Source organism: Symphalangus syndactylus, chromosome 13 (assembly GCF_028878055.3).
Source record: "Symphalangus syndactylus isolate Jambi chromosome 13, NHGRI_mSymSyn1-v2.1_pri, whole genome shotgun sequence".
Lineage (NCBI taxonomy): Eukaryota > Metazoa > Chordata > Mammalia > Primates > Hylobatidae > Symphalangus > Symphalangus syndactylus.
In genome coordinates, this window is record NC_072435.2 from 45,930,390 (window position 1) to 45,945,852 (window position 15,463).

The 15,463-nt window shown below is 44.1% G+C and overlaps 1 protein-coding gene across 3 annotated transcripts in view; it reads right to left on the minus strand.

Moving 5' to 3' along the window:
* The window catches only part of ZNF14 (zinc finger protein 14), a 29,287-nt gene extending 15,590 nt beyond the window's left edge, over window positions 1-13,697 (minus strand). For 2 of the 3 annotated variants that reach the window (XR_010115312.1, XM_063616352.1), the window contains exon 1: window positions 13,514-13,697. Coding sequence is in view for 1 of the 3 variants with exons in the window: in XM_055236109.2 (XP_055092084.1) it covers window positions 13,514-13,516 (3 nt within the window). In the remaining 2 variants the exon portion in view is untranslated. The remainder of the gene's footprint in view (window positions 1-13,513) is intronic. The other variant, XM_055236109.2, reaches the window with a different exon arrangement.
* Window positions 13,698-15,463: the final 1,766 nt, after the last annotated feature.

The window sequence follows — 15,463 nt, forward strand, 5'->3', positions numbered from 1 at the left end:
TAAATCAATAACATGTTAAACATCAATGGTCTAAATACAACAAATGGTGGACAGATACTGTCAATAATGGATCAAATATATGGTGTTGAAAATAAACACACTTTAAATATACAGGTATAGATACATTAAAAATAAAGGAATGAAGAAAGATATGCCAAGCTAACACTAAGAAAAAGAAAAGTAACATAGCTATGTTCATTTCAGACAAAGCTGACTTCACATCCTGGAAATCTCAGTGACACAGGGGCATTATGTAATAACAAAGTAATCAATTCACCAAGAAGACAAGGCAATCCTTAGTGTGTATGTGCATAAAAACAGAGTGGCAAAATAATGAGGCAAAACTGATGGAACTGCAGGGAGAACTGCATGGAGCCATGAAGTATAGCTGGAGACTTCAACACCTCTCTATCAGCAACAGCAGATCCAGCAGGCAGAAAATGAGGAAGGACATTGTTGAACGGAACAGTACCATCAAACAACTGGACTGAACTGAAAATCAAAACACTTAGACCAGCAATAGCAGGATATACATTCTTCTCAAGTTCACATGGAACATTCACCAAGATAGCCCACATTCTGGAACATAAAACATATCTTTTTTTTATTTTTTGAGATGGAGTCTCGCTCTTGTTGCCCAGGCTGGAGTGCAATGACACAATCTTGGGTCACTGCAACCTCTGCTTCCTGGGTTCAAGTGATTCTCCTGCCTCAGCCTTCTGAGTAACTGAAATAACAGGTGCCCGCCACCATGCCCAGCTAATTTGTTTGTATTTTTAGTAGAGACGGGGTTTTGCCATGTTGGCCAGGCTGGTCTCAAGCTCCTCACCTCAAGTGATCTGTCTGCCTCGGCCTCCCAAAGTGCTGGGATTACAGGCATGTGCCACCATGCCCTGACAGGAAATTGGGCAGCTCAATTTTCTAAGAGCTCCTAAAATAATTGGAAGCCCCTAAAATTAAAAATAATCAGGGAACTCATTTTACATCAAGGACTACACAAGTGACATCAGATCAATGAGATACACAATGGAATTTCCACCTACCCTATAATCCCACAGCAGCAAGATGTATATGGAAATTAAACAGGCTACTAAAAAGAGAATTGAAAACCCTAGACAAAATGAGCACATCCCAAGAAGCTCTTAACCCAGCATGTTTTAATTTAAATAAAAGAGAAAGAGTTCATAAGAACAACCTCCTACTCTTACTTTATTTATTTATTTTTATTTCTTTATTTATTTTTTTGAGACAGAGTCTTGCTCTGTCACTCAGGTTGGAGTGCGGTGGTGCGATCTTGGCTCACTGCAACCTCCACCTCCCGGGTTCAAGTGATCCTCCTGCCTCGGTCTCTCAAGTAGCTGGGATTACAGTCACGCACCACCATGCCCGGCTAATTTTTGTATTTTTAGTAGAGACGGGGTTTCACTATGTTAGTCAGGCTGGTCTCAAACTCCTGACCTCATGATCTGCCCGCCTTGGCCTCCCAAAGTGCTAGGATTACAGGCATGAGCCACCACCCCCGGCCCTTCCTACTCTTACTTAAATCAACCAACCTTAATAGTCACAAAGGATAAGGAAGACAATGATACAAAGATTACACCTTACAAGGGGAGCATTTGACTAAATTACAACACTATCTCCCAGCAGGACATCTTGGCCCACGGATATGAAAATACTTATTGACTACAGGTAAAAGAGACTTAGAATTATGCAAAATCTCCAACTTTTCTCCAAATTGTCACTAGACCTAGATTTGTTACACCTTTTACAACAGTGGCACTACACTGTTTTCTTCAAGTCACTGATTGCATCAATATTACCATAAGAATAATTGAAGGTGTACTTCAATTCAGTTTTACGTGACACTCACCTAGTATTTTTAACTTCAACATCACCTGTAGCCATCACTGGAATAACTCATTTACTTGCTTAAGAACAACAACCTGGGCTTGGTGCGGTGGCTCATGCCTGTAATCCTAGCACTTTGGGAGGCCGAGGTGGGTGGATCACTTGAGGTCAGGAGTTCAAGACCAGCCTGATCAACATGGTGAAACCCTGTCTCTACTAAAAAATACAAAAATTAGCCAGGTATGGTGGCAGCCACCTGTAATCCCAGCTACTAGGGAGGTAGAGGCAGGAGAATTGCTTGAACCCAGGAGGCAGAGTTTGCAGTGAGCCAAGATCACGCCATTGCACTCCAGCCTGGGCGACAGAGCAAGACTCAGTCTCAAAAAAAAAAAAAAAAAAAAAGAAGAAGAACCACCTGGCTACAAATTTGTGTAGCTTCTCAGTTGGTCTTACCGCCTTTCTTATTCACCTCTGCTAGTCATCAGAGTGACTTTACTGTCTTGTTATTACTTAAATTCCAACCACATAAACCAGGGTAACACAAGCATACACACCACTGCAGACAAATGACAAATTACACCATCTGCTTGCCAAGCACAGTATCTGATTAATAATTTGCAGACTGACAGCAACAGTGCACTCCCAGCATGGAGACTTAGTTTCTCCAAGATCACCTTTAGCCTTTCTAAGATCTCCTATGTCTCACCTTATTCTACATATGGCTAGCCAGTTTTCCCAACACCATTTATTAAATAGGGAATCCTTTCCCCATTTCTTGTTTTTGTCAGGTTTGTCAAAGATCAGATGGTTGTAGATGTGTGGTATTATTTCTGAGGGCTCTGTTCTGTTCCATTGGTCTGTATCTCTGTTTTGGTACCAGTACCATGCTGTTTTGGTTACTGTAGCCTTGTAGTATAGTTTGAAGTCAGGTAGCATGATGCCTCCAGCTTTGTTCTTTTGGCTTAGGATTGTCTTTGCTATATGGGCTCTTTTTTGGTTCCATATGAACTTTAAAGTAGTTTTTTCCAATTCTGTGAAGAAAGTCATTGGTAGCTTGATGGGGATGGCATTGAATCTATACATTACCTTGGGCAGTATGGCCATTTTCACTATATTGATTCTTCCTATCCATGAGCATGGAATGTTCTTCCATTTGTTTGTGTCCTCTTTTATTTTGTTGAGCAGTGGTTTGTAGTTCTCCTTGAAGAGGTGCTTCACATCCCTTGTAAGTTGGATTCCTAGGTATTTTATTCTCTTTGTAGCAATTGTGAATGGGAGTTCATTCATGATTTGGCCCTCTGTTTGCCTGTTATTGGTATATGGGAATGCCTGTGATTTCTGCACACTGATTTTGTATGCTGAGACTTTGCTGAAGTTGCTTATCAGCTTAAGGAGATTTTGGGCTGAGACGATGGGTTTTCTAAATATACAATCTGCAAACAGGGACAATTTGACTTCCTCTTTTCCTAATTGAATACCCTTTATTTCTTTCTCCTGTCTGATTGCCCTGGCCAGAACTTCCAACACTATGTTGAATAGGAGTGGTGAGAGAGGGCATCCCTCTCGTGCCAGTTTTCAAAGGGAATGCTTCCAGTTTATGCCCATTCAGTATGATATTGGCTGTGGGTTTGTCATAAATAGCCCTTATTATTTTGAGATACATCCCATCAATACCCAGTTTATTGAGAGTTTTTAGCATGAAGGGCTGTTGAATTTTGTCAAAGGCCTTTTCTGTATCTATTGAGATAAATCATGTGGTTTTTGTCTTTGGTTCTGTTTTTTTTTTTTTTTTTTGAGACGGAGTCATGCTCTGTCCCCCAGGTTGGAGTGCAATGGTGCGATCTCAGCTCACTGCAAGCTCCGCCTCCCGGGTTCACACCATTCTCCTGCCTCAGCCTCCTGAGTAGCTGGGACTACAGGCGCCTGCCAACACGTCCGTCTAATTTTTTGTATTTTTAGTAGAGATGGGGTTTCACCGTGTTAGCCAGGATGGTCTCGATCTCCTGACCTCATCATCCACCCACCTCGGCCTCCCAAAGTGCTGGGATTACAGGCTTGAGCCACCAAGCCCGGCCACCGTCTTTGGTTCTGTTTATATGATGGATTACATTTATTGATTTGTGTATGTTGAACCAGCCTTGCATCCCAGGGATGAACTCAACTTGATCATGGTGGATAAGCTTTTTGATGTGCTGCTGGATTCAGTTTGCCAGTATTTTATTTAGGATTTTTGATTCACTATTCATCAGGGATATTGGTCTAAAATTCTCTTTTTTTTTGTTGTGTCTCTGCCAGGCTTTGGTATCAGGATGATGCTGGCCTCATAAAATGAGTTAGGGAGGATTCCCTCTTTTTCTATTGATTGGAATAGTTTCAGAAGGAATGGTATCAGCTCCTCTTTGTACCTCTGGTAGAATTTGGCTGTGAATCCGTCTGGTCCTGGTCCTGGACTTTTTTTGGTTGGTAGGCTATTAATTGTTGCCTCAATTTCAGAGCCTGTTATTGGTCTATTCAGGGATTCAACTTCTTCCTGGTTTAGTCTTGGGAGGATGTATGTCCAGGAATTTATCCATTTCTTCTAGATTTTCTAGTTTATTTGAGTAGAGGTGTTTGTAGTATTCTCTGATGGTAGTTTGTATTTCTGTGGGATCGGTGGTGATATCCCCTTTATCATTTTTTATTGCATCTATTTGATTCTTCTCTTTCTTCTTTATTAGTCTTGCTATCGGTCTATCAATTTTGTTGATCTTTTCAAAAAACCAGCTCCTGGATTCATTGATTTTTTGAAGAGTTTTTTGTGTCCCTATCTCCTTCAGTTCTGCTCTGATCTTAGTTATTTCTTGCTTTCTGCTAGCTTTTGAATGTGTTTGCTCTTGCTTCTCTAGTTCTTTTAATTGTGATATTAGGGTGTCAATTTTAGATCTTCCCTGCTTTCTCTTGTGGGCATTTAGTGCTATAAATTTCCCTCTACACACTGCTTTAAATGTGTCCCAGAGATTCTGGTATGTTGTATCTTTGTTCTCGTTGGTTTCAAAGAACATGTTTATTTCCGCCTTCATTTTGTTATGTACCCAGTAGTCATTCAGGAGCAGGTTGTTCAGTTTCCATGCAGTTGAGCAGTTTTGAGTGAGTTTCTTAATCCTGAGTTCTAGTTTGATTGCACTGTGGTCTGAGAGACAGTTTGTTATAATTTCTGTTCTTTTACATTTGCTGAGGACAGCTTTACTTCCAACTATGTGGTCAATTTTGGAATAAGTGCGATGTGATGCTGAGAAGAATGTATATTCTGTTGATTTGGGGTAGAGAGTTCTGTAGATGTCTATTAGGTCCGCTTGGTGCAGAGCTGAGTTCAATTCCTAGATATCCTTGTTAACTTTCTGTCTCGTTGATCTGTCTAGTGTTGACAGTGGGGTGTTAAAGTCTCCCATTATTATTGTGTGGGAGTCTAGTCTCTTTGTAGGTCTCTAAGGGCTTGTTTTATGAATCTGGGTGCTCCTGTATTGGGTGCAGATATATTTAGGATAGTTCTTCTTGTTGAATTGATCCCTTTACCATTACGTAATGGCCTTCTTTGTCTGTTTTGATCTTTTTTGGTTTAAAGTCTGTTTTATCAGAGACTAGGATTGCAAGCTCTACTTTTTTTTGTTTTCCATTTGGTTGGTAGATCTTCCTCTATCCCTTTATTTTGAGTCTATGTGTGTCTCTGCACATGAGATGGGTCTCCTGAATACAGCACACTGATGGCTCTTGACTCTTTGTCCAATTTGCCAGTCTGTGTCTTTTAATTGGAGCATTTAGCCCATTTACATTTAAGGTTAATATTGTTATGTGTGAATCTGATCCTGTCAGTATGATGTTACCTGGTTATTTTGCTTGTTAGTTGATGCAGTTTCTTCCTAGCATCAATGGTCTTTATAATTTGGCATGTTTTTGCAGTGGCTGGTACCAGTTGTTCCTTTCCATGTTTAGTGCTACCTTCAGGAGCTCTTGTAAGGCAGGCCTGGTGGAGACAAAATCTCTCAGCATTTGTTTGTAAAGGATTTTATTTCTCCTTCACTTATGAAGCTTAGTTTCGCTGGATATGAAATTCTGGGTTGAAAATTCTTTTCTTTAAGAATGTTGAATATTGGCCCCCACTCTCTTCTGGCTTGTAGAGTTTCTGCCGAGAGATCTGCTGTTAGTCTGATGGGCTTCCCTTCATGGGTAACCTGACCTTTCTCTCTCGCTGCCCTTAAGATTTTTTCCTTCATTTAAACTTTGGTGAATCTGACAATTATGTATCTTGGAGCTGCTCTTCTCAAGGAGTATCTTTGTGGCATTCTCTGTATTTCCTGAATTTGAATGTTGGCCTGCCTTGCTAGGTTGGGGAAGTTCTCCCGGATAGCATCCTGAAGAGTGTTTTCCAACTTGGTTCCATTCTCCCCGTCACTTTCAGGTATACCAAGCAGACGTAGATTTGTATTTTCACATAGTCCCATATTTCTTGGAGGCTTTGTTAATTTCTTTTTACTCTTTTTTCTTTAAACTTCTCTTCTCACTTCATTTCATTCTTTGATCTTCAATCACTGATACCCTTTCTTCCACTTGATCAAATCAGCTACTGAAGCTTGTGCATGCATCAAGGAGTTCTCGTGCCATGGTTTTCAGCTCCATCAGGTCATTTAAGGTCTTCTCTACACTGTTTATTCTAGTTAGCCATTTGTCTAATCCTTTTTCAAAGTTTTTAGCTTCTTTGTGGTGGGTTCGAACATCCTCCTTTAGCTCAGAGAAGTGTGTTATTACCAGTCATCTGAAGCCTTCTTCTCTCAACTCATCAAAGTAATTCTCTCCGTCCAGCTTTGTTCCATTGCTGGTGAAGAACTGTGTTCCTTTGGAGGAGAAGAGGCGCTCTGATTTTTAGAATTTTCAGCTTTTCTGCTCTGGTTTCTTCCCATCTTTGTGGTTTTATCTACCTCTGGTCTTTGATGATGGTGACGTACAGATGGGGTTTTGGTGTGGATGTCCTTTCTGTTTGTTAGTTTTCCTCCTAACAGTCAGGACCCTCAGCTGCAGGTCGGTTGGAGTTTGCTGGAGGTCCACTCCAGACCCTGTTTGCCTGGATATCACCAGCGGAGGCTGCAGAACAGCAAATATTGCAGAACGGCAAATGTGGCTGCCTGATCCTTCCTCTGGAAGCTTTGTCTCAGAGGGGCACCCGGCTGTATGAGGTGTCAGTTGGCCCCTAATGGGAGGTGTCTCCCAGTTAGGCTACTCAGGGGTCAGGGACCCATTTGAGGAGGCAGTCTGTCTGTTCTCAGATCTCAAAATCCATGCTGGGAGAACCACTACTCTCTTCAAAGCTGTCAGACAGGGACGTTTAAGTCTGCAGAAGTTTCTGCTGCCTTTTGTTCAGCTATGCCCTGCCCCCAGAGGTGGAGTCTACAGAGGCAGGCAGGCTTCCTTGAGCTGGGGTGAGCTCCACTCCGTTCGAGCTTCCCGGCCACTTTGTTTACCTACTCAAGCCTTAGCAATGGTGGACGCCCCTCCCCCAGCCTTGCTGCCGCCTTGCAGTTCGATCTCAGACTGCTGTGCTAGCAGTGAGAGAGGCTCTGTGGGCGTGGGACCCTCCGAGCCAGGCACGGGAGTGCCTGGTGTGCCGTTTGCTAAGACTGTTGGAAAAGTGCAGTATTAGGGTGGGAGTGTCCCGATTTTCCAGATACCATCTGTCTCAGCTTCCCTTGACTAGGAAAGGGAATTCCCCGACCCCTTGCACTTCCCAGGTGAGGTGATGCCCTGCCCTGCTCCATGGGCTGCACCCACTGTCCGCCAAGCCCCAGTGAGATGAACCCGGTACTTCAGTTGGAAATGCAGAAATCACCCATCTTCTGCATTGCTCATGCTGGGAACAGACTGCAGCTGTTCCTATTTGGCCATCTTAGAACCTCAAGGCCGAGTACTGTTATATCTTAGTTGTTACAGTGTTATATTTAATCAGATACACATTACATATCCAATAATTAATACAAAACAAAGGATTGACACAAATAGACTAAAATAGTTAATTTTTTTCTTTTTTGTAGTGATGGGGTCTCCCTATGTTGCTGGTCTCAAGCCGTCCTCCCTCCTCGACCTCCCAAAGTGCTGGGATTATAGGTGTGAGGGAATGCACACAGCCTAAAATATTTTAGAATATAAAAGGGATATAATAGATACAACAACAACTACTACTACTACTTCTGTTCCTACCACTCCTACTAAAGCCACGATAAAAATTCCTGAGCATAGATATCCAACAATGCCAACTCATACCTAAAATCACACGATTACCAGAACACACTCCACATATACTTAATGAAAATATATTATTTTTTGAACAACTGCCAGAAAAATCAAGGGACTAATAATATGTAGTCTCAGACCATTTGAAATGAATGCCTAAAGAGTTTCTACACACACATCCAATCAATGCATCTTTATAGACGCTTGGCATGTATTCCCACACACCCCTTAGAAGACCACATAAATGCGACTCAACCAATGTATGTAGCTATAATCAAGCATTCAATAACATCTCAAACCAATGGACAGCACACATAATAATAGAAAAATGTTACCAGAAACAGACATGCCAATCAAAACAGATCATTACCTAGCCTGGCCATCATGGTGAAACTTCGTCTCTACTAAAAATACAAAAATTAGCCGGCATGGTGGCTCATGCCTATAATCCCAGCTACTCTGGAGGCTGAGGCAGGAGAATCGCTTGAACCCGGGATGTGGAGGTTGCAGTGAGCCGAGATCGCGCCACTGCACTCCAGCCTGGGCAACACAGTGAGACTCTGTCTCAAACAAAACAAAACAAACAAACAAAAAAACACAACAACAAAACAAAACAGATCATTAGATACATTAGATAAAAGCAATCTGTCAGACCAAACACTAATCCCAGTACCACAGTCAAACCATATACTGGGGCCAGGCGCAGTGGCTCACGCCTGTAATCCCAGCACTTTGAGAGGCCGTGGTAGGTGGATCACAAGGTCAGGAGTTCAAGACCAGCCTGGCCAACATGGTGAAATCTTGACTCTACTAAAAATACAAAAATTAGCTGGGCATGGTGACGGGCACCTGTAATCCCAGCTACTCAGGAGGCTGAGGCAGGAGAATCACTTGAAACTGGAAGGCAGAGGTTGCAGTGAGCCAAGATCAAGCCACTGCACTCCAGACTGTGCGAAAGAGTGAAACTCCGTCTAAAAAAAAAAAAAAAAAAAAAACATATACTGGAAGAACTAACATGACAAGCTTAAATATGACATATACTCCTACAAGTCATTTGTTGATACTTGATCTGAATTCTGGTACCAACCCGGACTTGAAGGAAGTAAAGATTATGATTACAAAGCAGATCTAAAAGATGGTACAACACCAGACACAGCTATCACACCAATCATTCATATTACATATACCCAACTTTCAGACCTCCACGGGAAAAAATGCCAATGCCACTGGGATACCCACTGGACTGTGATATATAATAGAAGAGGATAAGACATACTATAATGATTCTCTAACTTTCCACTTTTGGGAAAGTTTGCCTTCCCCAGCCTTGTTATAATTATGCCAAAAGTCAAACTTATTTGACAGAACCACAATTCTTTGACAGAACTAAAAAAATCCTCATTAGTAGAATTCGATTGGAAACAAAGATTACACTCAGTAATCTTTTTCCCCCCAACAAGATGGAGTCTTGCTCTGTTGCCCAGGCTGGAGTACAGTGGCGCGATCTCAGCTCGCCGCAACCTCCGCCTCCCAGGTTCAAGCGATTCTCCTGCCTCAGCCTCCCAAGTAGCTGGGATTAAAGGCACCCGCCACCACACCCAGCTAATTTTTGTATTTTTTAGTAGAGACAGGGTTTTACCATGTTGGCCAGGCTGGTCTGGAACTCCTAACCTCGTGATCCACCCACCTTGGCCTCCCAAAGTGCTGGGATTACATGTGTGAGCCATTGTGCCTGGCCCACCCAATAATCTTAACTGATCCTGATCACTTTACACACACAACTTTTTTTTTTTTTTTTGAGACAGAGTCTTGCTCTGTCATCCAGGCTGGAGTGCAATGGCGCAGTCTCGGCTCACTGCAACCTCAGCCTCCTGGGTTCAAGCAATTCTCCTGCCTCAGCCTCCCAAGTAGCTGGAATTACAGGCGCCTGCCACCACATCCAGCTAATTTTTTGTATTTTCAGGAGAGACAGAGTTTCACCATGTTGGCCAGGCTGGTCTCGAACTCCTGACTCAGGTGATTCACTCACCTCGGTTTCTCAAAGTGCTGGGATTACAGGCATGAGCCACCACGCCTGGCCTACACACACGACTTCTGAAACACATGCTAAAACAACAGAAGATTATGTAGACAGAGTTGTCCTAAATGTACTTGTTTTCAAGGGTACCAATTAAACACCACAACTGAGAAACTTATAAAAAAAAATGTACAGAATCAACACCACCCAATCAGACATATATTTTAAGGGACAACCAACATTAATATGCTTCCACTTTAACATATATTAGAGCTATATTTCATCATCCTACAGGTGAAAAACCTTACCCTCACCCATTTTTCAATATAATTTACTAAAACGGCTACACATACCTAGACCAACAAGCTTTACAAATCAAACTGAATGAACAGACACAGCACCATTCAGAATCTGACATAATTCAACACATACTAAATTCACATTCATGGCAAACTTGGCTACAATATATGCAAACTACCTTTATTTATTTAGTTTTTTTTGAGACAGAGTCTCAAGGCTAGAGTGCAGTGGCATTAGCTCACTGCAACCTCCGCCTCCTGGGTTTAAGCAATTCTAATTCTCCTGCCTCAACCTCCTGAGTAGCTGAGATTACAGGTGTGCGCCACCATTCTTGGCTAATTTTTTTTTTGTATTTTTAGTACAGACAGATTTCGCTATGTTGGTCAGGGTGGTCTTGAACTCCTGATCTCAGGTGATCCGCCCGCCTCGGCCTCCCAAGGTGTTGGGATTACAGGCATGACCCACCATGCCCAGCCCGCAGTTTTATTTCTTAAGAGCAGGGTTTGATTTTAAACACAAACTTAACTCCCAAATGTCAACTACCACTTTCATACTCTCCTCTATCTCACAGACAATGAAATACAATCAATGATAACTCATATAAATGACCTCACAGAATATCAAAAGGTGTTTAATTACAATATCAATTACAAGGTAGGCACCTTAAAAACCAATCTATTTACATTAAGAAACTTGACGGTGAAAGACTGACTGCAAACCCAATGTACTAAGTGAAGTACTTTACTAACTCAGACTTGGAATAACATAAGAAACCCAATACAGGCCGGGTGCAGTGGCTCATGCCTGTAATCCCAGCACTTTGGGAAGCTAAGGCGGGTAGATCACCCGAGGTTGGGAGTTCGAGACCAGCTTGACCAACATGGAGAAACCCTGTCTCTACTAAAAATACAAAATTTTAGTATTTTGTGGTGGCACATGCCTGTAATCCCAGCTACTAGGGAGGCTGAGGAAGGGGAATTGCTTGAACCTGGGAGGCGGAGGTTGCGGTAAGCCAAGATCATGCCATTGCACTCCAGCCAGGGCAACAAGAGCGAAACTCCATCTCAAAAAAAAAAAAAAAAAAAAAAAAGAAAGAAAATATAAAAAAAGAAACCCAATACAATCAGGAAAATTATTTACAAAACACTGGCATAAAGCAGCTGTAGTTCAACTAGATGCTCATCAGGATGTGAAGATTCAAGGTAACATATATTACGCCTACTTGAATTAAGGAGACTCACTACTAGCTTCTGACCCAAGTACACAGACAGATAAAAGATATATTCTAGAAATAACCGCCTTAGAAAAACCATTATCTATTGATGATTATTTTATACAAAAATAATTAGTATTCCCATTCTGAAAAACTATATACTACACCTTTCAGGATATGGTACCAAAACTACATATGGTACCCAAACTGACATATCAGCATCAAAAGAATACCCACAATCAGCCAGGTATGGTGGCTCATGCCTGTAATCCCAGCACTTTGGGAGGTTGAGGCAGGCAGATCACCTGAGGTCAGGAGTTCAAGACCAGCCTGACCAACATGGTGAAACCCCATCTCTGCTAAAAAATAAAAGAATTAGCCGGGCGTGGTGGTGGGCGCCTGTAATCCCAGCTATTCAGGAGGCTGAAGCAGAATTGCTTGAACCAGGGAGGCAGAAGTTGCAGTGAGCTGTGATCACGCCATTGCACCCCATCTCAAAAAAAAAGAAAAAAAAAAACTACCCACAATGACTCTAGACTTAGGAACCTTCCACTGGATAATTGCTCAGAGAAAAACACACTGACCTATTACAATCACAACATACACTTACAATCAGAATGTATCAAAGTGGTGTATGTCATAAACATCACTCTCACAAACACCTCAAAGCTTACCACTTAGCCAGGCGCGGTGGCTCACACCTGCAATCCCAGCACTTTGGGAGGCCGAGGCGGGCGGATCACAAGGTCAGGAGATCGAGACCACCCTGGCTAACAAGGTGAAACCCCGTCTCTACTAAAAATACAAAAAATTAGCTGGGCGTGGTGGCGGGCGCCTGTAGTCCCAGCTACTGGGAAGGCTGAGGCAGGAGAATGGCTTGAACCTGGGAGGCGGAGCTTGCAGTGAGCCGAGATCGCGCCACTGCACTCCATCCTGGGCGACAGAGCGAGACTCCGTCACACACACACACACACACACACACACACACACACACACACAAAATGCTTACCACTTATATGGAACAAATGACATACAGAGATTTTGCATCATCATGGCACTGCAACATAGGCGAAATCTCTCGGGTAGAAACCACACAGATAAACACACACAAACAAGAAAATTTAAAAGAACTTGAACAAGCTCACAATAAATTCCATCCAGAAGCCAAAGAAACTAAAAATCGCACACATTCACGCAAGGGAACAAAATTACCCAGAGCGAAGGGAAACTGAAATTCAGGGTGGCTAGAATTAATATTTGATCAAGGAGTCCAAAGGGAAGAAACACAAACTTTCTGATCAGTTAAGATAAGGAGTCCCCTTCCCCGCAGTTCGAAAAGAAAGCCCACATTCAGAAGGTCAAAAACATCCCCAGGCTTGAGTGCTGGGAGCACTAGAGGGGGTCAGTCCCTGGTGATGAGGACAGGGGCGTTTGAACAGCCACAGGAACCTGACCCCGGCTGCAAGGACCTGCCCAGGCTTCGGTTCTCACAAGTGAGGAAACGCGCCCGTGGATTCATCGTAAGGTTTCCAGCCAAGTGGATTCTTAAACGCACAAACCCCACAGACCGAGATGGGATCTCCCCAGGACCCTCCCGCTGTCACCGAACAATCCGGGGAGACGCGGGGCTGCGGGCGCAGAGCTGCCCACAGAGGGCTCCAGGGCCGGGGGCCGAGGTCGCCCCGCGGGGACTGGACAGGACGCTGGGGCTCCCGACTGCCGGTCCAGCTCCCACGGAGAGGACCGAGGGCCAAACTGCGCCCGCCGTGGCCCCCGGGTCTGCAGACCCCGGAGTTGACTGCAAGGAGGTCCCCGGCCTCGGCCACAGACGGTTCCAACCAGAAACCTCCCCTCGGACACTGGCCCCGCACACTCACCATTTCCCAGCGTCCGGGAAGTCACGGTGTCCTCCCCACGGATCTGTCAGTACCTGCAGGTCACGGCGCGACAAAGGATGCGCTAGAGCCACCTTCGGCCTTCAGGAGCAGGTGAAACGCAATCTTGCCATGGGCCAGGAATGGCGACGTCCGCACTGCGCAGGCGCAGCGTGGCCCCGCTCACATCATTTCAGCTGAGGTCCTGATTGGACAGATCCAATGGCCCCGCCTCTTTATCGCTGAGTGACAGCGGAGCAGGAAGGGGCGTGGTTGAGCTGGCCTGGCTTCAGTCCAGCTTTTCCCTGCCAGGATTTTTGCCTTTAAACCGAATGTATTCTTTGCCTCCCATCCATTTTAAGTGTTCTCTTCAGTACTGTTAAATACATTCACGTTGTGAAGCCAATTTCTAGAATTGTTTTCATCTTGCAACACTGAAGTCTGTCTCGTTGCACAACTCCCCGTGCACCTCTGCCCTCAGGGTCTTTTGCAACCTCCATTCCACTGTCTGAGTTCGTGAATTTGACTGTGGCAATCTCATGTAAATGGCATCATAAAGTATTTGTCCTTTTCTGACGTGCTTATTTCACTTAGCATAATGTCCTCGAGCTTCACCTTGTAGTATGTGTTAGGATTTCTTTCTTTCTTTTTTTTTTTTGAGACGGAGTCTCGCTCTGTCGCCCAGGCTGTAGTGCAGTGGTGCATCTTGGCTCACTGCAAGCTCCGCCTCTTGGGTTCACGCCATTCTCCTGCCTCAGCCTCACTAGTAGCTGGGAATACAGGCGCCCGCCACCACGCCCGGCTAATTTTTTGTATTTTTTTTTTTCAGTAGAGACGGGGTTTCACTGTGTTAGCTAGGATGGTCTCAATCTCCTGACCTCGTGATCCGCCCGCCTCGGCCTCCCAAAGCGTTGGGATTACAGGCGTGAGCCACCGCGCCTGGCCTTTTTTTTTTTTTTTTTTTTTTAAGAGACAGGGTTTTCCTCTGTAGCCCAGGCTGAAGTGCAGTGGTGTGATCATTGCTCACTGCAGTCTTCAACTCCTGGATTCAAGCAAGCCTCCATCCTGAGCCTCCTAAGTATCTGGGACCACAGGCATGCACCACCAGGCCTGGCTAATTATTTTAATTTTAATTTTAATTTTTTGTAGAGATGTGCGTCTCCTTCTGTTGCCCAGGCTGGTCTTGAACTCCTAGTTTCAAGCGATCCTCCTGCCTCGACCTCTGAAAGTGCTGGGATTACAGGTGTGAGCCACTGCCACCGGCCAATTTACTTCTTTTTTTTTTCTTTGGAGATGGAGTTTCGCTCTTGTTGCCCAGGCTGGAGTGCAGTGGCGCTCAGCCACCGCAACCTCTGCCTCCCAGGTTCAAGTGACTCTCCTGCCTCAGCTTCCTGAGTAGCTGGGATTACAGGCACCCACCACTACTCCCAGCTAATTTTTGTATTTTAGTAGAGATAGAGTTTCACCATGTTGGCCAGGCTGGTCTCGAACTCCTGACCTCAGGTAATCCGCCCTCTTTGGCCTCCCAAAGTGTTGGGAGTGTGAGCCACCTCTCCTGTCCCCAATTTACTCCTTTTTAATGCTGAATTATATTCTATTGTATGTAGATATCACATTTCTGGATTTTTCTGGATCTATTTATCTTTTTTTTTTTTTTTTTTTTGAGACAGAGTCTTGTTCTGTTGCTCAGACTGGAGCACAATGGCGTGATCTCGGCTCACTGCACTCCACCTCCTGGGCTCAAGCAATCCTCATGCCTCAGCCTCCAGAGTAGCTGGGGTTACAGGTGTGTGCCAATATGCCCAGCTAATTTTTGTAATTTTAGCAGAGATGGGGTTTCACCATGTTGCCCAGGCTGGGCTCAAACTCCTGGGGTCAAGAGATCTGCCCACCTTGGCCTCCCAAAGTGCTGGGATTACAGGCATGAGCCACCTCGCCTGGCCTTATTTATCC